The 27112-nt window shown below is 32.0% G+C and overlaps 2 protein-coding genes across 10 annotated transcripts in view; one reads left to right on the forward strand and one right to left on the reverse strand.

The window, feature by feature from the left end:
- The window catches only part of LOC126762923 (3-phosphoinositide-dependent protein kinase 1), a 115149-nt gene extending 93045 nt beyond the window's left edge, over positions 1 to 22104 (forward strand). For all 6 annotated transcript variants that reach the window (XM_050479975.1, XM_050479971.1, XM_050479970.1 and 3 more), the window contains 3 exons: positions 11314 to 12387; positions 12466 to 12740; positions 18995 to 22104. In XM_050479975.1, the coding sequence (XP_050335932.1) occupies positions 11314 to 12387; positions 12466 to 12740; positions 18995 to 19282 (1637 nt within the window). In that variant the 3' untranslated portion in view covers positions 19283 to 22104. The remainder of the gene's footprint in view (positions 1 to 11313; positions 12388 to 12465; positions 12741 to 18994) is intronic.
- LOC126762926 (dual specificity protein phosphatase 19) overlaps positions 4547 to 27112 on the reverse strand; it is a 168564-nt gene continuing 145998 nt past the window's right edge. For 2 of the 4 annotated variants that reach the window (XR_007667533.1, XR_007667530.1), the window contains one exon: positions 4547 to 4654. The gene's annotated coding sequence lies outside the window, so the exon portion shown is untranslated. Of the gene's footprint in view, positions 4655 to 4938; positions 5251 to 10200; positions 10870 to 10931; positions 10964 to 27112 lie in introns of those variants that run through there. The other 2 variants (XR_007667531.1, XR_007667532.1) reach the window with 2 other exon arrangements.

A 27112-nucleotide genomic window follows, 5' to 3' on the forward strand; every position in this document is an offset into this window, starting at 1 on the left:
CGTACATTTGTATATACAATAATAATAATAAATTTTTCCTCAGCCTACACATTTTTATGCCACATTTTTTCGACCAGTTTTAAAATATATACATTTGTTGTTGCTTTTATTATTATTTGGCGCTACATGTAGCTTCAAGTTGTCTGCTGCGCCACGCCAACTCACTTTTGTAGCTCAAGTGTGAACTTTCATACATCTCGTAGTGTCTTCGTACACCTACCTCGCTTTTGAGATATTTTACCCCCGATTTTCTGTAACCGAAGTACACTTTTTCATTGTATATTTATAGCCTAAATTGTGCGTGGGGGGAATTCAAGTTCTCCTGCAACTCCTGCGGGCACGAATTATGTATATGCAATATTTAAGCTAAAAAGTAATGTTAGACAAAGCTTCATCACTCTTTGTTAGTTTTTTGGCGTCTAAAATTAGTTTACTTCTAAAACTTGTGTCCCCTTCGCTCGGTGTGACTTTTTTATTAATAGCCGAACTATTAATTATGTGCTTATTTTATGCTCGCGCCCTAAACATAAATTTATGTATGCATGTAGTGGTCGATATTTCACACTCCCCTTTAGCCCTTAACAAAATAGTCGGCCTGACAGTTAACTAATTGTTGTGTTGCCACGAATTAGCATTGGCGACGGAAAAACATATTTTTCACACTCTTTGTCGGCGTATTTTGGTTTCTAATTAATCGGTCCAATTAATTTAAACTAATATGGCAGCTCTATGTGGGTCTCAATAACTACATATATTTCATGCGCTGCTTAACTAAAAGTTTGGCAGAACTCAGTCTTATCATATTATACGGCACGCTGCTTATAAGTTACAAAAGAGTATGAATAATAGGCGTTTTGCATGCAAAGCCCTGCTTTCCATTCTATGTTAGCCTGTACAGCACTCACCCCGCAGCTGTCATATGCATAAATTTGAGGGCTATTTGTGTTGCCTCAACCGATTCATGCGTTTCATGAAACAATCCAGTCAAAATTATAAAATTTTCACAGCTTTTTCATGATTTTTGTGTTTTTTATTACCCTGTTGAGAATTACAACCATTTTACATTAAGCGAATGAAATGTTCTTAATTATAATATTTTTTAACTATAATTTGTATATACATATGTACATATTTTGTAAAAATATTTTTCAATTCAAATTATTTTCGGCTCCAACAGGGTCTGATTGGCATTTCCACCACACTCAACACAACTCACCATTAACACTCATGCGCCATTCGCTTGCCTTGTATGGGTTTTATTTATTGAGTGTGGTGGCGGCGGATGTCGTTGCCACAACACAAACACACCATATACACGTGTATGCTGTATGCAACACTGACGCTGTTATGCATTTTGCGATTTATGTGGCAGCAACGCGCTACTCGCTCGGCTCATCGCAACTCGAAGCTCTTGTTTATGTTTTGTAGCTTGCTGCTGCAAGTTTTATGGCATTATTTCTAGCAGCATCAGCAACAGCAGCGGCAATTGATGTTTGTGTTTGTTTCTGCCTTGGTGTGTCGGCAAACAGAGTGCAAGGCGCATGCGCGCAAACCAAAAGTTGTCGGATTGCATTCCTGAGCGAATGACAGCAAGCAAACGTGAAGTTTTATAGCTTTGGCGATTGCTGCCAGAGCTCTGTATGTTCTACTTGTTGTTGTTGTTGCTGCTGGTGGTATTTGTGGCAGCGTGTTGCTGCTGCCGCATCCAACCTGAGTTCATCTCCGCTTATTTGCCATTCTTTGGAGCTTATTGGTCGCTTTTTGCCACACTTTTTGTTTATTTCTCAATTTCGGTTTTCTCCAGCGGCCGAAGCTGCACATTTTTGCCTTGCATGTGTGTATTTGTTTGTGTTTTTGTGTATGTGCGTGTTTGCATGGGAACGCCAGAAATTGGCGCGCATTTTTTGAGGGCATTCCTCCCCATCGCTGCTGCTTGTTATTTGAATTGTTTTAGGTGCATTGCGATTATTTGTGCAACTGTGCGGTGTTTATTCAGAATTAAAAATTAAAATACATTTTAAAACATAAAGTAAAAATGAAAATAAATATGATAAATATAAATTAAAAAGTATGAATAAAATTAAAATAAATACTTTAAAAAAATTTTAAATTTAAATTAAATTGATAATTGAAAAAAAACTACAATTTAGAAAAATATAATAAATACTTTAAACAATTTTAAAATTTAAATTAAACTGATAATTGAAAAAAATTAAAATTTAAAAAATGTTTAAAATAAATATAACAAAATATTTCAGTTAAATAATTATGTTATAAAAAAATAAAAAAAAAAATCTTGAAATTATTATAAAAATTGAAATAATATGAAGAAAATATTTCAATTAAAAATATAAATAAAAAAAAAAAATGATAAAAAACAATAAAATAAATATTAAAAAAGATTAAAACTAAAATAAAAACATTGAAATTATTAAAAAATCTTGCTTTTTAAACACACAAAATTGAAATAACTCTTGAAAATATACAAATTAATATTAAAATTTAAATAAAACAATTATTGAAAACTTTTGTGGTTGATAAATTAAAAATTAAAATAGGTATTAAAAACTTACAAATAAAAATTAAAAAAAAGGAAATATAAAAAATATTAAAATTAATTTAGTTAAAAAATTAATTAAGATAAATATCTAAGAAAAACTTTATTAAACATTTTTCCTTTTTAAAATGTAAATTTTTTTTTAAATTTGAAATTTAAAAATACATACAACAATTAAAAAATTCAATTAAAATAAATACTAAATAATAGATTAAATTTAAAATAATTATTGAAAAATTGTAAAAAAAATTTAAAAATATAAAATAAATAAAAAAAACTAATTAAGAAAAATATTAAAAAATGACTGCAAAATTAATACAAAGAAATAAATTATAAAAAAATTAAAATAAGTAATTAAATTTCTTCCTCTTTTTCAACAATTAGAGCAGAATAATACAAAACTCTTGACAAAAGTACATATGTACATACGTAGGTCGTTGGATGTGTGCTTTTGCACTTGCAGTGTTGCATTCCGCATTTGGGCTGACGTTGCATGTTCCATTTGGTACTTTTGTGACTGAACTTCTTTCTCCCAATTGCGTAAAGTGCAAATGACCTCGTTACCAATGTTTTTTTTTTTTAATAATTTTCGGCTTATTTGCTTACTGTTGTTATTGTTGTTGTGCTTGCATAAAGCAATAACAACTGTCAATACCGAAAATTAAACGGCAATAAAACAAGTGAGCGACCGCCAGCAGTTGTTTACTTGACTGGTGCAAAAATAAGCGCATATACACAACACAACACACAAACGCATACATATAAATGTGTACAATATTGCATGCGATGCAAAATTGCCGTGTTCAACCGTATAATCAATTGCATGACGGTAGTTTTGGAGGCATTGCTCCGCCGGGTCGCTCGCCTCTGCGCATTTGTGACTTTTTCAATAATATTTGTTGTTGTTGTTGTAATTTTCGCGTGTTTGAACAGTCGTCGTGCGCCGCAAATATTTGCTGAGTGTAGTTTTTTTCTCAAACTTTTGTTGTTGTTGTCATTTTGACTATGCACGCAAAAGTTGTTGTTGTTGCTGCTGCTGTTGCGTGGTGGCGTTGATCTACCGCGCTGCCACCTTGTCATAAACGAAAATTGCAGCGACTTGCGCATATTTGCATTATGCACACACACACACACACGCACATACAAGCACATTTATAGCATTTATTTTTGGCAGCGCCAGCATTTTTGCTGTACTTTCTTGCTGTTTGTTGACACTGCTGCTGCTGCTGCCTGCTGACGGCGGCGGCTGATGTTTGCTGACGCCAAAAGTATCTGGTGACATGCTGAAATGTTAAATGTTGCAAGCCACGCGCCGGCGAGCGCATAACAGCTTTCAAGCCAATGTCCGTTATTTTTTTGCTTGCAAGTTTTGCGGAGGGTTCGCTGGACGCCGCAAACACTTGCGCCTGCAATTAAAAAGAACAATAAATATTTTGCTTTACTACAAAACAACAACAACACGCAAAGCGATGTTGTTTCACTTTGCTTACCCAGAAGCAGCGCTACGGCAATAATGATAAAAACAACAACAATTTTCTAACCATACACACCTTCTCTAATTGGTATGCTGCTGACGCCGCTGCCTGCTGTCAGCGGTTTTTCTGCTTGTTGTTGTATTGTGTGTGCAAAGTTGTTGTACTTGTTGTTGTTTTTGTGTTCTTTAAACAGCAAAGCGCCAACATAGGAGTTCAAGGTTACACGCCGTATAATCTGGTTGGTCGTTCATTAACCGCATGGCGGCGGCGCAGTAGCAGCGGCGTTAGCAGCAGCAGCAGCCTGGCACTGTTTGCTGACTGTTCTGCGCTCGCTTTTGCAAGTGATGGTTGCGTTTGTGTATGCTTTGTAGGAGCATTTGTGCACAAAGCTGTCAGCTAGCCGGTCGCCGGAGCCGAAATTTATACATACATATGTATCCAACCTAACCTCACTCTCCGCGTGCACCGTTTGTATGGAAACGGTGCGTAGCGCGCGTTGTGCTATGTTTTGATGTTTGTAGGCGCGTTGGTGAGCTGCGTTCAAGTCGTGTTGTGGGGCGGACGCTCGGTGGGGTCGTCGCTCGATGGAATTATTTTGGGCAGTAAAAAGCCGCTGCCTTTTCTGAAAACATAAAAGTGGCGTAAAAAAAACGTTTCCTAATTGAATTTCGTATAAAACACAAACAATAACAAGAACAATAATAAAATAACAAAAAATATAATAAAAGCGAAAAGGAAAAATATAATAAAAACAAAAAAGAAAAATGAAACAAAAAAATTAAAAATAAAACAAAAAAAATTACAAATAAACCAACAAGGAAAAAAAATTGACTAGAAACGTAAAGAAAACAAGATCAATAAAAATAAAAACCAACCTGAAAACAAATATAAAAATACTCATAACAACAACATCAGCGGCAATAATGAAACGATTGTGTTCGAACAAGAGCGCTCCAGTAAACAAGCAAATGAAATACCAAAAAGTGCGAGCATCGACGTCAACAAAAGGCCAGTCGGGCCAAGCAACAAATCACGCAGAAACAGAAGGTACTCAGTCAGTCAGTCGCAAGCAGATATTGTACATCGACCACCGATACTTTATCCATAATGCCGAGGCAAAGGTAGTCGAGTCATAAATTCTTAAATATTCCCAACTGTTGTTGTGTTCTTGCAGACTACTGACTAGCTGTAGGTGTATTGCACATGTTGTTGTAGACGCTGTGAAACAGTTAACAACCTCTGGCGCATTCATTTACGATAACAAAAACAACAAAAATGTATAACAAAGCTGAGTTTGTCTAAATAAGCAAATTGGCTTAGGTGAAAGCTTAAGGGAGGAACGTTTTTATCAGAGTTTAATTCGAATTTAAGCATTAAAAAATAAAACAAAATGCGACTAGACAATGTCTGGCAGCAAAAACTTGAAATTATTTGCCAAAATTTTATTTATTTAAATCAATAATAATGGAAAAAAATAAAAACAAAAATGTCGATAAAAAAATGTAGCGCTTTTTATACTGCAAAAGCAAAAACAACATACTTTTTTTTAATTATTTTTAATTAGAATTTTTTTTTATTTTAATTTTATATTTTTTTTAATTTTATTTTTTATATTTTTTTTTAAGTTTAAGTTTTTTTTAATTATAATTTATTTTTTATTATTTTTTTCTTTACAATTCATAATTTTATGCTTTTTATTATTTTGTACTTAGTTAAATATTATTTCAATTAATTATTAATCCGTTAACTACACTTTTCATTTTAACAATTTTTATTTATTTTTTGCCCAAACTATGACACGCCAATTTCAAACTTCTCTCTGCCACGTGATGCAGTCCAAATATTTGAGTATGCGCTTCTTTCACATTTATATTCTAATCTATTTTTTTATATTTTTTTATAATAATGGCACTTCTACAACATATCTCGTGTTTGTTGTTGTTCTTTTGCTACTGCTCCCCAACAATTGAGTGACATTTCCGCTGAACGCATTCTTAAGCGATGACATGTTTCCTCGGTACACAAACTCAAACAACACAACAACAGCAATATCAATATCAGCATAAAAATGTGCGCTAAAATACAATGTACAAATAATTGGAAATACAAACATAATATAGTATGGCGTAAGAAATACAATAATAACAACAAAAAGAAACACAATTTCGCTGAAATTTTAACAATTGAAACTTTGTTGCATATTTTATTTTTTTTTTTTTTAATATTTTTTCAATAATAATTTTTTTAATGGGCGGCAGTGAAGATAGTGACGAATTCGTGGAAAAATTTTAGATAATTTTTTATTCCTGCATCTGCTTTCGTATATTTTTTCATGTACCAGTTTGAACGGCGGTAATGGCGAGTTGAAATTTGAAATATAGATTATGTTTAGTTCGTAAATGATATTTGTTGCTCACAAACCTAGCGCTGCGGTTTTATGAATATGTTGCTTTTATTTATTATTTTTCAGTGGTTAAATTTTTTTAAACATGGTTTTCGAATTCTGAAATCATTTTTTTTCGAAACCCTTTTAAAAATAGTTTTTTTTTCCAATCAATTATTTCAAAATTACTTTTTGAAAATTTTTTTGCAAAATTTTTTTTAAATCATGTATTTAAAAACTACATTTGAACATTTTTTTGTTTCAAAGATCTTTTTTGTTATCAAAATTACTTGTTTGTTATTCTAAGAACAGTTTTTATCTAAATTTTTTTATTCAAAATATTTTTTTTTCCACAAAGTTTTGATTTCAAAAATAGCATTTTTTCACAATAGTTTTTTTTTCAAAATAGTTTTCTTTTTCACATTTTTTTTAATACTTCTCTTTTTCAAGAAATTTTATTTTTTTCAAAAGTTTTTTACCAAAAAGGTTTTTTTCACAAAATTTTATTTGTTCCAAAATAGTTTCCTTTTTTCAAAAATAGTTGATTTTTTTAGCTTGAAAATTACTTTTTTAGTACAAAAATAATTCTTTTAAGGCAAAATTATAATTTTTTTCAATTCTATCAGCATTTTGTTCTTTTCTCAAAATATTTTTTTCTTTCAAAAATAGTTTTTTTCATCTCAAAATAATTGTTTTTTCGCGTCTAGCTCATAAATCCACTATTATTCTATTTTCGCTCAAGGACTTATTGCCTTAATACACCTGAAAATTTATTTTTCCCAAATATTGAAATCTGCTGAAAGCAAACTATAAGTAAAGCGGTATTTTTTTCTCGAAAATATTGTCTCGAATCATACAAACTATTATCTGCTTAGCACTTTCAGTCAAAAATCCGCAGCTATCAATCAATGAATTACCATAAGCCGCGCAAAAAATAGTAAATCATTACTAAAGATAAAGTAAAAATAATGCTCTGCTCAAAATTCAAGCACTTTTTTATGCTGAGTGCCAACAGCCACACTAATCCCTTCCTGTTGTGGATTTCAGCAAATCACCGCTTACTTTGTAATCCAATTGGATTATAAACAAAATTTCGCTACAACAATTTTTCTCTCAAGTGATCAAATACACACACACACCCACACATGCATAAATCTGTGAGCTGAAAAAATGGCTTTAGGTCTTAGTGGGTCCGCTGACAGCTAATCAGGCGTTCTTCGCGTATATCTGATCTTTTGTTTGTGCAGTGCCAACTTATTTTTTGCCAACCAACCAACCAATCGGTCAGCGGTGCGACCAAACTATTCGGCCTAGACACAACAAACCGACCGAAAATAAACTAACATTCGTTGTGTTTAAAAATAAAGCACTGAAATAAATAAATATATCTTTTTTATTTATTTTGCTGTCGCCTTGATGGCGTCGCGATTGCTGAGTATAAGAATATTCATTCAGTTACTTTATTTTTTTGTTGTTCTTGTTATATATATTTTTGTTTTTGTACTATTTTTTTGCATTCTTATTCGGTTTTTTTTTTCTTTTTTTTGTACTAAATGCGATAGCGAATCTGAAGATCTGCGCCAAGTGGTGCCGCTTTATTGTGACTTTAGCGGACAGAAGGTGGCAAAAAATTATTTAAAAAGTATACAAATATTCGTATGTACATATGTATGTATATGTATTTGTATAAATATTGCCTACTACTTGAATTGTTATAATTTTTTTTGCGTTTAGTTTAATTTTTTAAGCACCACCATTCATTGATTACAATTATCATTCACTGATTGCGGCTACAAAATGGCGCACGCGATTTAATTTTTATCAATTTGTTTATTATTTTTTAATTATTATTAATATTTTTTTTAAATTATTAATGTTCTTTCAATATTTTTTATTAAATAATTTTTTGCAATTTTTAATAATTTTTTAATAATTTTTAAATATTTTCTTAATAATATTTTTTAATTTTTTTAATATTTTTTTTTGTATTTTTTTTTTATTTTTTTTTTGTATATAATTTTGTAAATTTTTTTAATATTTATTTTAATAATGTTTTAAGAAATATTATTATTTTAATTATTAATAATTTTTTTCTTCATTTTAAGTTTTTATTATTGGTTTTTAATTTAATTTAATTAAATTTTTTTTTTTATTTATTTAATATATAATTTTTTTTTATATTATAATATATATTTTTTATGTTTTTCATTTTTTTCTTTTTAATTATTATTATTATTTCTTATCTATATAAATTCATAAATATGTACATACATATGTATATTCCATAAGCTCTCATTTTGACGTTCTTTCGCGCCAGCAGGTGCAAAAAAAATATAAACTTTGCAAAAATTAATTCAGCAATAAAATAGCAAAGTTGAAAAACAAGCTAACGAATTAAAAAGTAACAAAAAAAAATAAATTTAAAAACAATCCCCTTTAAATAACAGAAATCAGCAAAACAAAAAAGAGACAACAAAATACAACAATGAACTGTATGAAAATGGCGCGGCGAGCAACTTTGGCGAGTGTCGTTGTCAAGTGAAATGTGGGAAACAACTGCAAATGTATAAATAAATATAATATTTTATAGGCAAAGCGATAAGAAGCCAGCAGCAAGAGCGAGCGACAGACACACACTTGAAGAGACAATGGACAACCGCATGGCAAGGCGTGTGGAAGAGGCGTGTGTGCATGTGTGTGGGGGGTGCTCTCTAGGTGGCACAGCTGACCGGTAGTGGGGTGATTAAGATCTGATTTTGCAGCCACAAGCACAGTGCGTGCAAAGCCAAAGCAAAAGCGCATGGCAGGCGACCCAACGACCTACAGACGGACGAACGGACGCAATGTGGGCGGGTGGTGGGCTACGCTCAATGCACGAAAGAAAGACAGTTGGTTACCTAAATATTTGCGGTGAATTAAATAATAAATTTTAAGCGCAAGTGGGGGCGAGTGCAGTTGCTATAATATACTCGTATACACAAATGTATGCACATACAATACATACATATGCATATGTATGTATGTATGTATGTGTTTGTTGAATCAAGTTTTACTTTTTTCTCAGCGAATGCTGCGCGTGTGGATTAATTGCTAATTGTATTAAAAATGCTTGTTATTGTTGTTGCTGCGCAAAAATTAGCATAGACATTCTTTGTTGCCAAACGCTTCAATGAAAGTCACAAAATATTTTGAAACAAAAACCAAAGAAAAAAAAAGAAATTCTCAACCACCGCCTGCCTGCTCTTTGCTTGCCGGCGTGCTCGCGCTCTACAGCCATTTGGCCAGCATTCAGCGATCATTTGTTGCTAATAAAAAGCTTATAAATGCACATTTGCAAAACGGTAAATGAGTATGTACATATGTATATTTATGTATGTCTGCATGTGTATGTGTGTGTGCTATCTCGTTCAGCGTACGCCTCCATGCTCCCCAGCAGCAGCAGCAACGGCGGCACAGTCAGCGCCGTGAGATTTGCATGAATTTTATTGTCGCACGCGTGCGTCTGTCTGTCTGCATGTTGTTGCTTTTGCCGCGCTCGATTTTGATTTCAAAGTCACTTTTTTGCAAGCAGCACGTTTTGAAAATTTACAGTTAATACCTGATTGTGCTTATACATATGCATGTATATGCAGTGAGCTGTGTGTGTGCTGCTGTGTGAATGTGTGGGTTTTTGCAATTTGAAATGTGATGCAGGCGTTATACATACATATGCCAATAAATTTGTATATTTATATAGATATCTACTATATACATACATATATGTATATGCCTGTATTCTATATTATATAATATGCAGCAATTTATGCGCTAAAGGCGTGAAATTAATATAGTAGCCAAGCGCAAGCATACATGTATATATACACAGATGTGTACTTATATACATACATATTTATTCATCAAGAAACGTTTGTTGTCGCTTTGCTCTGGAACAGCTGTTGTGCACTTTCACATCTTAAAGTTTGCCCAGCTCTTTTGTGTCGATATAAATATGTACTGCTATGTGCATATATGTATGTACTGCTTTTTGTCTATATATACATTGTTGGTCATTATTTGCGGCTTAAATATGCAATCAGCGCTACGCCCACGTGTCTGCCTTGTTCGCTGGTTCTTCTAGTACCTCAACTAGCCCACGCTTGCAATGTTTTTTCTCCGCCACATAAATACTTAATCCAATATACATATATTGATATATACTCATATAATTCAATTATTTGTCACACTGGTCTACTATAAAAACCGTTGTACGACGCCCTGTTGCTATCGAATTGATTGAGGGTGTGAGCCACAATGAAATGCATATGTTTGTGTGGGTGGGTATTACTGGAGTACAAAACCGGTAGTGGTAAACGTATGGGAAATGCTAAATTAAGCATGCTAGAAGGCAAAAAGTTTATAAAAAATTGTATTGTATATGAATGCCTTCGATTATTTCACCACAAAAAAAATTAGATCTGAAAAATATTAATAAAAATTATTAAAAAAAAACACTATAATGGATAATTTAAGCAAATACCTGCAATTAGTTCTCATCCACAAACTTCAGCACTAAAAAAATAAATTATATAAAAATTTTATAAAATAATAAAATAAAAATAAAAAAAATAATAAAAATAAAAAAAATAATAACAATCAAATTAAAATAAAATAATAATAATCAAATTAAAATAAAATAATAATAATCAAATTAAAATAAAAAAATATAATGAAAAAAAAATAAAATTAAAAACAAAAATATTAAAATTTAAGAAAACATCAAAATTTAGAAAACTTAAAATTTCCCAAAACAAAAAAATAAGTTTTTAAACTGCAAATTTTAAAATAATACCCAAAATATTATTTCACCTCAATCAAAAAATTCACCACTAAACTCCACCCTTCTGCTCTTCCATTTACAGTTAAAGTCTGCGAGAAACGTCACATCATACGCGAGGACAAACAGGAGTATGTGCGTCGTGAACGCGAAGCGCTACACATGATGACCAATGTGCCGGGTTTCGTGAATTTGTCATGCACGTTCCAGGATCGTCGTTCGCTGTACTTTGTGATGACCTATGCCAAAAACGGCGATCTGCTGCCGTACATCAACAAGGTGGGCTCCTTCGATGTGGACTGTACACGCCACTATGTCGCCGAATTAGTATTAGCTTGCGAGCAAATGCACTATCGCAATGTGGTGCATCGTGACCTGAAGCCAGAGAATATACTCTTAGATGAGGATATGCATACGTTGATTGCCGATTTTGGTTCGGCGAAAATCTTCAAACCCGAGGAATGTATTAATCCCGTCAAACCGGCACCATTTTCGTTGGGTCGTCGCAGCGGACGTAATTCACAGAATCGCAGCGATGACGACGACGATGAGGATGACGATACGGAGGATACCAATGATACGTGTAGCGATGATGATAATGCGCCCGGTGGACGCGGTGGCATGTATTATTATCGTGGACGTAAGGGCAGTTTTGTTGGTACAGCGCAATATGTGTCGCCGGAAGTGCTGCGTAATGGTTTCGTTTCACCTGCTGCTGATCTCTGGGCACTCGGTTGTATAGTGTATCAAATGATTTCCGGTCTGCCGCCGTTCCGTGGCAGCAATGATTATGTCATATTTAGAGAAATACTCTCCGGCGATCTAGACTTTCCGCAAGGCTTCGATAAGGATGCCGAAGATCTAGTCAGACAACTATTGAAGATACGACCCGAAGAACGTTTGGGCTCACAAGATGCCAAAGGCAGTTATGTCAGCATACGTGCGCATCCATTCTTTAATGGCATCGATTTTGCGACAATACGTCAGCAGACACCGCCACCAATTTACCCATACTTGCCGGGCGTATCGAAGGATGACGGCTTTAGTTCGCATTATTTTATGCCAGATAATCTAGAACCCGGCTTGGATGATAAGCAGCTGACACGTTTGCTCGGCATGGAATTGGGCACATATATTGAGAAAAAGACTGTAGTAAAAAGTGAGTGTGAGAGCGCTTTGAATATTATTTTTATAATTTTTACGAAATATTAACGTTTTCTCTTCCACATTTGTGCAGATATTTACGACCTTTCGGAGAGCGAAAAGCAAAAGCGTTTAGAGCAACAAAAGTCTGATAAATGGCACGTCTTCGCCGATAACGAAGTCATCCTGAAGAAGGGTTACATCAACAAACGCAAAGGTCTGTTCGCGCGCAAACGCATGCTGCTGCTAACAACGGGTCCACGGCTCATCTACATCGATCCCGTGCAGATGGTGAAGAAAGGCGAAATACCATGGAGCGCCGAATTGCGCGTCGAGCCGAAAAACTTCAAAATATTCTTTGTGCATACGGTAAGTCGAAGAATAATTGCATTACAATGCTTGCAGCGCCTAAACATAGTATGGAAACAAGTGTGGTTATGTCATGTATGTTTTGTATACACTTTTTCGCGTTTGTTATATTTTTAAACATTTAAATGACATTTATTTCGGCTTTATCAGTGTGCGCTGGCGTTAAAAAACAGCGGATGTTATTATTACTGAAATGTGAAAGTTCAAACAGTTGATTGATAAGCCTTGCTAGCGGTCCACGCAGCGCGCTGAGGCTTGTGAAAGCCATATAATATACAACGCAAACAAATTTATTGTTTATTTGTTTATATTTCCACCCATTTCGCCGCTATTATTGTATATTAAAGCATTAAATTCAGTTGATTACTGACTCCTCCATTGAATTATGCAAAAACGTGCGCTTACTCTTGCATACTCGCCGCATATTTAGTACGCTAAATTTAGCGCTACTATTTGTGCATCCACAGCCATACACATGCCCCACTTTGCTTGCCGCAACGTCTGCTTTTATACCATGCGCGCTGGTGTTGCAGGCGTGTTGTTGTACACCACACAGCCAACTGGCGCCATGGCACTCTAATTATTATGAAATAGTCGCAAAAATTGTGTGGCACAATAAAGCGACAGCGTTACATAATTGCAAAAATTTTGCAAATTCTTCTCAACAAAGCGATTTGGATAGCATATTACATCATGCGCCAGCGACTTGTGCTACTGTGAGTGCACACACCTGTTGTACTAATGCATTACAATAAATAAATAAATGCCAAATATAGTATAGAAAAGTTTGTGTAAGCAATCTTTGGCATTCAAATTTCATTTCGCCAACGTTCCCTTTTTATATTTTTTTGTTTTGCAATAAAAATGCTTTATTACTTGCGCACATGTTGTAGGAATGACCGCATAATGAGCAATGAGTTTGTAATCTACTCGTACATATGTATGTATGTACATACCTACATATATACGTGATAGATATATGCCAGTCACAGTAACTACTCAGGTCAGAAAACGGCCTTGAAGTCACACGGAAGCGCTTGTGAGTGTTTTGCACACGTATTAGTTTTCTGTTAGGGAACAGCAAGCACACGCGGTTTATTGAACTTGTAAGCGAAACTCAATTTGGCGCCATTCGCGCGCGCGTTCTTGTCTGTATGTCTGTCGTTCTAGCGTAGGGCTATAAAAACGTAAGCTAGCTATACACATGCATAGACCAGTAGTTATAACAAGTATGAATTTTAGCACTCCCCCATTGGTGTTGTTATAAGTACGTAGTGTTACTGACATTTATAGGCCGCTTGTGAGCACTTGCACGCCTCTCTATACTCTAGACACACATATATTTCTAATTACTTTATTATTTCGTACATTTTAATTTTTTTTCGAACATCTGATTGCTGGGTTTTACAGAAACTCATATTTTTTGCATTAATTATTGTTTTTTCTTGATTTATAATTTACTTTGCTTGATTTATATTTTTTTTCTTCATTTATATATTTTTTCGTGATTTATATTTTTTTTTGCTTGATTTATAAAATTTGTTGCTGGTTGCAAGTGCTGACATTCACATTTTACACTCGCATAAAACCTTCCTATATCATTAAGTCTCGCTTCTGACGTCACTAAGGAAGTAGATATGCTTCAGAAATGTCTGAAATGCTTTGAGTGTCATTTAACTGTTTTACAGCTTACGTTTGCATGATTCTTAGACAAAACTGTCGCATATTTGCAAAGCAAAATTTTGCAGAAGATTATTATTTCAAAGAAGTGTGATTGTTTATACCCTGTACAGGGTATATTAAGTTGGAAACAAGGTTTTTAACACTGGGAAGAAAACTTTGGAGATTATTTTTTGCAAATATTATTTTTTTAAATATATTTTTTTTATTTTTTTAAATATTTTTTTTTATATGTTTAAATATATTTTTTTAATTTTTTTTTAATATATTTTTTTTAATTTTTTTTTTAATTTATATTTTTTTTTAATTTATTTATATTTTTAATTTTTTTTAATTAAATAATTTATTTTTTTAATTTTTTTTGTTTTTTTATATTTTTATTTTTTTAATTTATTTATTTTTTTTATATTTTTATTTTTTTTTTATATTTTTATTTTTTTTTTTTTTATATTTTTATTTATTTTTTTTTTTTTTTTTTTTTTTTTTTTTATTTTTATTTATTTTTTTTTTATATTTTTATTTTTTTTTTTTTTTTTTTTATTTTTTATATATTTTTAACGTTGGATACCTTATAAACAAATATTTGGCTATCGTTATTGTTCTCTACAATTTGCGAACAATTTGTTTAGATCGCACCACTATAACATATGTATACTATGACTTCTATGAACTATCAAAATCAAATTATTGTATAAAACATTTTTGTATTTCTGTAGACTTTTACAATTTCGGTGCATCCAATATTAACGTTTTTAATGTTTCTTCTCTACGTTAACTCTATAAGACAGCGTATGCCCTCATATGGCAATATTGTTAAGCTTGTAAGACCGTGTAGGGAAATTTTTTCATAAGCTGTCAGCCGAAATTCGCCTAAATTAAGCGCTTAATTGACGTTATTTGTTACTCTTATAGGAAGAACCACCCTGTATTGTCTATTGGAAGCCCGAGTTTAAATAACATTGTCTTCAAAGCAATTATTCTTCAAAAACAGACTGCTGACAGCTTGCTGTATGCACAGCAGCGCATTTTATTTGCAATTTTTAAACAAAATTGTTGCACTAAGAAAAACAACAATAATGAAAATAATAATTTTCCATACATTTTTGCCACTGTTGTTATTGTTTTTTGTTGTTTATCAACTCATATTACACGACAGTGCATTGTAGATATTGCATAATCGAGCACGATACCGCTACACATGCTCCTAGTTAGCCAACTTCATACGACTGGAGTACGAAATATATACATATGTATGTATGTTTGTAAATAATAAATAAAGCTATCACCTTACGCTTAGACGCCGCTAATTGAACGGTGTTTTCGTGTTAAACGCCGCATTTTTTGTAATTCTGCTGCCGCTAGCGCTAATGCGCGTGTCACTGTCACGTTTACAACGCAAGTGACAGTCACTTTGCTATATATAACTGCCGTTATGTGTGCGCCCAAGTCAAGTGCTAAATTCAGTTTTCAGCATTTCAGAGTTATTTTGTTTATAGTGTTTATGCAATCCATATTTTTATATTCATTTGTGTGTGTGTGTATGTATGTGTTTGCGAATTATACAATGCTTGCTTGAATATCGACACATGGCAATGAATATGCCACGGTTGCAGCAAGTAAACACATAAAACCGTTGAAATTCTATAAACAAGTGCAGTGTTTATGCCAAACACACACCTACACGCACCCACACACATGCATAGATGCTGCTACTTGTGGTTATGTAAATTGTGCGCACAAGGCATGCGCGAATTTGCAAGCAATTTCATTTTCGTATACATAATTTGCAAACATTTTGAAAATTTGCCAAAAGAAAATCCGAAACAAACAAACAAAATATTTAGATTTCCGCGATTATTGTTGCTGCGCGCCTCACGCCTTACGCCACACGCTCAATGTGGCAATGACGCATTTTTCATGGGCAACATAGCCATGCATAAATATATATATGTACATGCATGCATACATACATATGTGTAATGTAAGTTGTACCCCACACAGCATAGCTGGCGGTTGAGCCATGAAAAGCGCAGTAGCCGCTGCTGCCTGTACGTATGTACATATGTTTGTCCGTCTGCTCATGCACGCAGCAAGTGGGCGTTCTTGGTAGCTTGATTACTTTTGGCTGGGGGTGGCACGGCACGGTGCGCAGTTGCGTCAGTGCATTTGCTTTTAGCGTGTGCGGCGTTGAGCATATTAAATTTCAGCTGATCCTCGCCAGCAACGCCGACCGACCGCCACAGCACTGCAGCGCTTTTATAGCCGCTACACAAATTAGCAATTTTATATACATAGCTATAAATGTTGATATTTATATGTATGTATATATGTGTGTGTGTGAATATTATGGTCAGCGCTTGCATATGTGTGCTGCTTGTGCCGAAATAGCGCTAAAAGTGGGCGTGTAAGCGAACACTAGCGTAACAATAACCCACACACACAGGTGGCGGTGGGGGTGTGTACACATACATACATATAACGCCGCCGCCTAGTCAGTTATATATTTGTATATATGAATTTGCATTATACCTGCATATTCATATACATATGTATATACATATATATATGTATGTATATATATATATATATGTATATATGTAGCGGCATTTATTGCTGTGGCAAGTGTATATTAATTTAATAAATAAACACATACACGCCCATACATAATTGCATGTACATATGTATGTATGTATTGTATATTATGTTCGCATGTGCATGCCGAAATGAGTTTTGCGCGCTGATGTTATTACACTTAGAATTTTATGAGCGCTGCATGCGCTTACTTATTGCCCGGTCGTAAAATCTATAGTCTAAAGTTGACACGTGCGGCTAAATAATGACGTAAGAGGGGGCGCAAGCAAAGTTTATTTGCAGTTTTTACACACTACACACATACATACATATGTGTCTGTTTGTAATGAGGCGTGCTAACTTACAAGCGTGAAGGCTTTGGGGGGCAAATTACAAGGCACGTGTAGGAAAGTGATTTTTTTGTCACAGATTTTAAAATTTGCACATTTATATTAATTTGTATATTTTTTTTTTGCTAAGTTCTGTGTTTGGAAATAAATTTTCAGTAAAATTTTATATTTTTAAATTCTATTTATTATAATGTTTTTCATGCATTTTTAATAATTTAAGTATTTAGTGTCATCATTTTGTACAATTGTTATTATTTTTGGTTTTAATTCATATTTTTAATTTTTTTTTTTATTTTACTATTCTTTTAGGATTTTTATATTTTTTAGTGTTTTTAATATTATTATATTTCTTAGTTTTATATATTTATATTGTCATTATTTTTATTTTTAAATCAAAATATATTTTAAATGCTTATTTTTTTAGATTTTTTTTAGAAAATTTAATTTTTATAATTATTTTAGGGAACTTTTATTTATTCCAGTATTTTGTTTCATATTTTTTACTATTTATTATTAATTTATTTATAATTAATTATTTCTTATTTTTTTGAGAATTCTATTGTTTAAATATTGTTTGTTTTATTTTAATTTTTTATAATTTTAGTATTTTGTTTCATAATTTTCACTATTTCTATTTTTTTATTTTAATTTCTAATTAATTATTTATTTCTTCAAAATTTTATTATTAAATGCTTTCTTTGAAAATTTTTAAATTTTTTATATTTCTTTTGGGCTATTTTTAATTATTTTTAGTATTTTGTTACATAATTTTTCCTAATTCCTATTATTTTTATTTTAGTTTCTAATTACACAATTTTTTTAATGTTCAATTTTTAATACTTTTATAAATTATTTTAGTGTATTTTTAATAATTTTACAAATTTTTTTAATGTTTAATTTTTAATATTAGTTTTTAATTCTTTTAGTACATTTTGAATAATTTTAATTTTTAAATTAATATTTTTGTTTTTGCTTTTTTTTTAATTTTTTACTATGATTTTTATGCACAAAATATTTTTTAAGGTTTTTTACCGCTATTTTTTCGTTGTTTTGTGAATTTAGCTTTACAATTTTAGCTTAATAATTCTTTTTAGACTTAGTGACCTTTTTAAAATTTTTGTAGCAAATTTTAATTTTATGGACATTTTTTACGAATCGTTATTTTTTAATGTTTTTTTTTTTTTTTATAAATTTTTAAGTTATTTGAATATTTTTGGGTATTTTCTTTATACATTTAAATTTTATGGGATTTTTTTGTTTTTAATTTTTAAAATTTTTTCGCTTCTTTTTATTTTTCCTTTATATTATTATTCATTCATTATATTTCATTTATATTATTATAGTATTTTTAGAATTTTTTTGTTTAATTCTAGCAATTCAAGCAATTCGTTATTTTTTATTAAATTTGTTTATACATTTTTAAATTTTTTTGGATTAATTTGTTTTTATCTGGTGTTTTTAATTTAAAAAAATTGTTTTTGCTGATTTTTTTACTTTTCATTTATTTTTTAGCATTTTTTTAATTTAATTCTGGCAATTCCACCACCACATGTTCCAACTACGGCGAAATGCATTACACACCTATGTACATAAATTTAAGTTTCCCTAAAAAACACCTTAACTAACCTCAAACTTTTTTTTACTTTCTTTCAGCCCAACCGAACGTACTACTTGGACGATCCCGATGGCTACTCACTCGAATGGGTCGACTCCATCGAACGCATGCACAAATTCACCTACCCCGATAGCGATACCGGCGCGACGACGACGTCGACGGCGACAGGCACCTCGCCGAAATCGTCACATCGAACAAACTCACCAACGTTCTTCAGCAGCGGCGGCGGCGGCAGCCACTCCAGCGGCAGCAGCAGCAGCGGCAACATGTTGACCGCGGCCATCGCCGCCGCCACAGGCCGAACGACGAAAACGGCGTCGAATTGAATGAAACGACCGCCGCAACCACCACCACCACCACGTCGTCGTCGTCAACCAGATATTATATATCTACTAAAGAATGCAACAAGAATTCTACAAAAACACGCAAAGGCACACAGCATCCAAATGCGTGCCGAATTGCAGCTAAAAACCTAGGTGTTCCAAGGCAGAATGTATGTGCCGCCGCTGTGGCTCCACAGAGCAGCTGTTAAAGCAACAACAAAAACGTTAAAAAATACTAAAACTGTAGTGTGGAGCAACAACAACAGTGCGCAGCAAAACATTTAAAGTAATATTAAAACAAAATATACATATATACACACACATACATACATATAAAAATGTTTAGAACAAATTTAGTTCAAATCAGCAAATACATAAAATGATTATTAATTACACGTAATAATTATAATTAATAAATAATAATTAATAATTAAACTAATATAATATATAAAATAGAAGTGAAGTGTAGCGAATAGCAAAAAACAAAAAAATTAAAATAATTTAATATAATGTAACAATTAATTGCAGCCTAGTAATGTAACAGCATTAAGTAACAGTAAATTAGCGTAGCGAGAAGTGGCGTGTTGTGCGCGGACATAGCAAAAATTTAGCAAACAATATTTAGCGTTTAAGTGAAATGGTCCGAAAATGTGCTTAGTAAAATGTAAATGTGTGAAAACAGCAACAACAACAACAACTGCAACAATAGTTGATATTAAATGCGTGAACGAATTTGACACTCGGCAAACAAAAGGTGAGGCGCGAGCAATATATTGTATGACAATATGTAGGTGTGGCAGAATGTATAAATGTGTGAGGTGGCGTGATGGAAATGCTAGAAATTGTAGAAGAAGAAGAAGCAGCGCGGTAAATTTTACAATATTTATGCATATGCTGACTTTACAACAACTAAGACACATGCTAATTATGAGATTGAATTATAAATGCATGCCAGACGGACACACAAACACACACACATATATACATGCATACATATGTACACACACACACATATATGCATACATGCAGTTGCAAGCAGGCGTATATAGTGTGTAGTGGGCAAAAGTGTAGGAAAAACACGTGCAAAATTATATATGTACACATACATATATACATATGTACATGTGTATAAGCCTACATGCATATACATATTGACGTGTAACAGTATAATTTAAATTAATGTAATTCTAATTGTAAACAAATGTGAATATTTTGTAGTTAGTCACAATTAAATGAATTATACACAGCAGAGTAGAGCAGCAAGCAGGCAAAAAACAGCGTACATATGTATACATACATACATATGTGCGTGTCATAGCAGAAATGAGAGCAAAAACCGAACTATATAAAAATTGCATACATATGTATGAGACTATGTACATATATATAAAGCAAGTTACATACAAAAATACTATTAAATGCGTACATATACATACACACATATATATGTATGTAATAGTAAGCATAACTAAAATTATACTATATATATTATATATACTCTACATATACATATGTATACATAAATGAAATGAGAGCGAAAGCGGGCGAAGCGCAGCAATGTGTTGCATACTTGCAGGCGTTTGAACAGGCGTGTAAATGAATTTCAAGAAGCAAAATATACATATATAATATACATACATATATACAATGTAATTATTTATATGCATACAGACATACGTACATATGCAGCAAACAGTTACCAGCAGTTAGTTAATGAGTTTTTTATGCTAATTGTGCAACAACTATGTTTACAACAAATTAATAGAGTACATGCAACAACAAGCAAGACAAATGTATAACACACATATGCACGCAAGAAGCAAGTAAGCAAAAAGTAATGTAGAACAAGCAATGACTCCTGAATGAGGGAAACTCGCGCATTTTGCAACAACAAAAACAACAACATTGTATTATAGAGCATGTCGATTGCATAGTGTTTTAAGCATGGCAGCGCACAATGCAACGTGCGCTGCGCATGCGCGAGTTTACCGCTTGTGTTGCATTGCGAATTCGCGAATATGCAAAAATGTAGCATAAAAAGTACATAATTACATACACACACACACACATACACGCATATATACCCTATACAATTAACATCAAACACAAACAAATTGTAACAACAACTGCGTGTACGCGCATGCGTGAGCGCGTGTCGGCTTAGGGCGCCAGCCGCCCAAAGCTGCTGAGGTGGTAGCACTGGTGCGTCACAGCGCATAACAACATTTAGCTAAATTACAAAAATAATTAGCTAAGTAAAAGTAAACAAAAGAAAAAAACAAAAAGTAAATTAATAAAAAAGTTAAATTAAAACTATTTTTATGCGATTAGCGGGAATTTTAAGCGTTGCAAATGTAGTGTGTTCATAGCTGTAAGCTGTAAACTGTAAAAAATGTAAATTGTTTTTATGCAAAATGCGCGCAAAGTACGCACCAGTCGTCGCACCGACACATAAGCATGCGCAGGCGCATACAGGCAGTGTTACCGTTACGCCGCCGCCGCCGTGTTCAAATTTTTGTTTTGTGCATCAAGTTAAAAGCTTTTATTGAATTTTGCTAAACATTATTTTTCGGTTTTTTGAAAGAAAAAAATATAACTTTTTGTTGTGTTAAAAATTTAAAAAATTGTTTTTATATTTTTATTTTTTTGTTTGTATTAAAAAAAAATATTTTCAATTTTTTAAAAATTTTTTTTTTTAACTTTTTTATTCTTAATTTTTCTCTTCACAATTGCGTTGTTTTTCCATTAGCATTATTCTTACTCAGTACTTTTGCCCTAATAACGCAACGCATAAGACTTGATACTAAATATAGACAAAAGAAAAAGCTAAATGCAATGCAAAAACAAAAAAAAAACTTATTTGATAAAAACAAAAACAAGTTTATGCAACGTTTTTGCACAGAAAAAGCAACAAAAATTGAAATGTAAACAAGTAGTAACAACAATAGCAGCAGTAGCAACAACAACAAGCAAGCAGTAACTATAAACTAACTGTAAAGTAAATTTTTTATGCTGCGAGAGAAAACTGACCAGCGTGATTGGCAGAAAAATAATTGGAATTCTCAAAAACTCAGCTTTTTAACTCAATTTTGTATTGCAGCGTACAAAAACAAAAATACGTGAACAAAGTAGCAACAGTTTTGTAGACTTGGTTTGCATTTTCCTAAACAATTCAATTTTTTTATTTATGTAAATTGATTTTTTTGATTAAAAGTAAATTTTTTTAATTAATAGTAAATTTTTTGTATTCAATTTTTTTCAATTAAAATTAGTTTTTTCTGATTTAATTAAGATAAATTATTTTTAATTAAAAAAATTATTTTTAATTAAAATTAATTTTTTCAATTAAAATTTATCTTTTTTCTATTAAATTTTTTTTAATTACTATTTTTTGACCAAATTTAATTTATTTAATTTAATTTTTTTTTTAATTAAAATAATTTTTTTTTAATTAAATTTAATTGTTTTTCATAAAAATTATTGTTTTTAATTAAACTGGATTGCTTTTCATTAAAATAATTTTTTAAATTAACGATTTTTTTCTAATCAGAAGTATTTGTTTTTGTTAAACTTATTTTTTTTAATTATTTGTTTTCTGTTAAACTTGTTTTTTTCAAAATTAATAGGTTTTCATTAAAGTTATTTTTTTTTAATTAATTGTTTTTCATTAAAGTTATTTTTTTTTCAAAATTAATTGGTTTTCATTAAGGTTATTTTTTTAATTAATTGTTTTTCATTAAACTTATTTAGTTTTTTTTTATTTATGTTTAATATTGTTGAATTAAAATTAATTTTTTCTTAATTTAATTTAGTTTTTTAATTAAAATAAATTTTGTTTTTAAATTTTTCTTCTAAAAGTATGAACTTTAATTAATTGTTTTTCATTAAAATTATTTATTTAATTAAAATTTTTAAATTTTTTACATTAAAATTTTTCTCCCAAAAGTATGTACTATAAAAAATTTAAACGCAAGAAAACTAGCAAAAACAATTTAAAAAAATTAAATTAAAAAAATTAAATTTAAATAAATTAAAATACAATGTGTACGACAGCTGCAAGCTTAAAAAATATTTTGAAAAACAATTTTTTCAAGTAAAAATTAAAAAAAAAAAATACTAAATTAGCTATAAAGTAGTCTATATAACTGCATTTCTTTACTTTTTCTCTTGTTTTTGCATTATGCTCTTTTGCAAAAACTTTTTGTTGTTTGTTTTCATTTCGAATAGCTAAATGTTATGTATACTCACTTTGGTTGCCGCTTTCTAAAAGCTACAGTGCTAAGCATTAAAAAAAGTATTTGCGTTGTAATTGAAAATATTTAAAGTAATTAATTTGTTATATTGAAATTAAAGTACCGTTAGCACGAAAAATGAATTTATTGCGCCACCACTTAGTTTTAACTAGCAAAAATCACTATTTTATAGTTACAAAAACAAAAAATCTAATTATAATTTCGCTTTTACAAAGCAACACTCCTATTTTCTAAAAGTTTTGGTACAAAAACAAAAACAAAATAATAATTTGTTGAAATGTGCTTGCTAAGCGCCAAAACTTTTCGAAGCAAATCAGCAGGTGGCGAATAAATAAAGTGCACGAAAGCAAAAGTGTCATACAAACACACTTATATTGCTGTCAAGCGTAAGCAAAAACAATAGCAACAAAGCGTCGACGTTTACAAGCGCAAAAAAGTAATAAAAGTAGTGCAAAAAGCGTGAAGCGGGTGTAGAAATTCGTGTTTGTTTGCTAGTGAATGCCGTAAAAATTTAATTTTGTTTAAAAAATACTAAAAAAAAATTCAAAACACACACTTGTTTTGTAACGAAAATGCAAGAATGTGAAATGTATGTATGTAGCAGCTTGCAATTCTTGCACTCAAGTGTCGCATACATGTGTTTGTATGGAATTCTGAGCAACTAAATTTAGCACATGGCTGTAGAGAACAACAAAAAGTTGAAAAAAGAACAATTGTACAACAACAATAAAGTGCAGCGCTGAAATGAAGCATAATTTGTAGTGACATTGTAAAGCAAAGACAAACGCAATCAATTATTGAACATGAAGATTCTTACGAATGCACAGTTATGCTTTTGTTTTTGTTTGTATTATAACACTACTTTTTGTTACTGTGTTTATTATTAATTATTCAAATTTTATTATAAACATTTTTTGCGTTGTCGTAAGTGGTAAACCTTTGTAATTATATAATTAGTGTTGTTGTACATGCATACACACACACCCATACAAATGTACCAAACTGCATACAACAACAAAACGCGAAAAATATTAAAATAATTTCTTTCTTTTCACACATTAACTCCTTCAAAAAAAGGAAATAAAAAAGAACAACAACAACACATGAATTATTAAAAAAAACTACAACAAAGCGCATTAAACAATAATGCATAATGCACACACACATACACACATATACATTTACACATAAAAACATGTAGCAAGTTTTGCATAATTACATAATATTTCAATATTTCATAGCATAATTAATTTGTAGTTAAAAACAGTTCAGCGCGCGCATAATTTAAATATCTTATTTAATTCAATATAAATTAATTAATGCTTATTAGCTGAATTATACTTGTATTTTGTAATTATTAATTTATGTTAGTTTTAAATAATGAATTAATTTATATTACAACTATGCTAATTATCTAAAATTAATTATTTACAACTAAGCTAAATTTATGCAAATTATTATTATTAATTATAATTATAATTACATATAAACATATAGTTAAAGCAAAAAACATAAAAACACAAGCAACCATTAGTCTTAAGTTAAATTATTCAAAACAAAAAAAGCAAGAAAAACTGAATTCTGGAGTTGCAAAATTCACTAAAGAAAAAACAACAAAAAAAAACAAAAATAAAAACAAATATGAAATAATTTAAAATAAAATGAAACCCAAAATAAATCTACTATTAAAATTACGGATTAAAATAAAAAGTCGACTGTAAATTTACAACAACAAAACAAAACAATTTCTTTTCATTTATTAATTGAGGTTTTGCTTGGCAAGATTTGGGGAAATGTCTAGTACTTGCTTGGGGAATCGGGAAAAAGAAAAAAGAAATTTTTGCTTGGAGCTAATATCCATCGCGAATAGTGGCTGCATTCTAATTTGAATTCTCTAATGGTTTGATCAATTTCAATCTTCAACTAGATTTTACAGCTGCTGTCGTACGCCGATGACAACGATCATTGGCCATACCAACTGTGCTGTTAGTACTGCTCTCTCCAGGTTGGACAATGAAGCGAAGCAAATGTGTCTGATAGTGGACAAGGGCAAGACGAAATAATAGGTTGTCAAAAAAGTCTTGCGGTATTTTCGCTAGTTGGCGCTGAAAGCGCGTAGTTCTACTTTTATTCGTTGCATCGGGTCATGCTATACCTTTTTGGAAAGCTCATTTCACGCGCTAACACGTGTTTGATTGTCGTTTCTTTTAAGTCGTTCGTGAGTTATAGCGTCGCAAAATGGAGCAAAATAAAGAGAAAATACGGCATATTTTACAGTAGTACTACGATAAAGGCAAAAATGCATCTCAAGCCGCCAATAAAATTTCTGCAGTTTATGGACCCGATACAGTTTCCATTTCCACCGCACAACGATGGTTTCAACGTTTTCGTTCTGGTGTAGAGGTGGTCGAAGATGCGCCACGCTCCGGAAGGCCTGTCGTCGAAAATTGCGATGAAATCGCTGAATTGCTCGAAAAAGACCGGCATAGTAGCAGCCGTAGCATCGGTCAAGAGCTGGGCATGAGTCATCAAAAATTCATTTCAATTTCAATAAAAAAAAAATTCAATAAAAATACCGCAAGACTTTTTTGACAACCCATTACTAAGTCTGCATTAGGTTAGGTAATGAGGCAGTAACTAGACTCTCAGTGGGTAACGGAAAAACAGACGAGTTAGCGTCCTCGGGGTTAGCCAATACCAGAAGTACAGGGCATACCAGAGTATTGGTAGCGAAAGGATCAAAGCTGCTACTTACGGGTGATCCAAGTAGAGGTACCTTTTTCAATAGCCTTTTTTTGACAGATAATGCTTGAATCGTGTCAAGCTGTCATGTTATGTAGCTGAAGGTGTACACGAATTTCATGGAGAGTCGATTCGGCGCCGTTCGCAGCAACTCGGACTGACGTATGGAACGACTTGGCGAATTTTACGTCGAGATCTTAAATTGAAAGCGTACAAAATACAGCTTGTGCAAGAACTGAAGCCGTTTAACCTTTCAAAGCCACATCGCTTCGCCCTGTGAAAAGTTCAAAGAAGATCCCACGTCTTCGAGCCAAATTTTGTTTAGCGATGAGGCCCATTTCTGGCTCAATGGGTATATAAACAAGCAAAATTGCCGCATTTGGGACGAAGAGCAACCGGAACAGATTCAAGAGCTGCCATTTCATCCAGAAAAAACAATGGTTTGGTGTGGCTTGTGGGCCGGTGGAATCATCAGTTCATATTTCTTCAAAATGATGCCAATGAAAACGTAATCTTCACCCGTTATCGCGACATGATCTCGGACTATTTGATGCCTTAAATTGAAGCTCGTGACCTCGGCGTCATCTGGTTTCAACAAGACCGCGTCACTTCCCACACATCGCTTAAACTAATGGATTTATTGAGAGAACACTTCAGTAAGCAGATAATTTCACGTTTTGACTCGGTCGATTGGCGATCAAGATCGTATGATATCACACCGTTAGACTTTTTCCTGTGAGGATATGTAAAGTCTAAAGTCTATGCGGACAATCCCGCTTCGATTCAGGCCTTAGAGCAAAACTTCACGTGTGTCATTCGCCAGTTACCAGTCGGAGTG

This window comes from Bactrocera neohumeralis, chromosome 6, assembly GCF_024586455.1.
Source record: "Bactrocera neohumeralis isolate Rockhampton chromosome 6, APGP_CSIRO_Bneo_wtdbg2-racon-allhic-juicebox.fasta_v2, whole genome shotgun sequence".
Lineage (NCBI taxonomy): Eukaryota > Metazoa > Arthropoda > Insecta > Diptera > Tephritidae > Bactrocera > Bactrocera neohumeralis.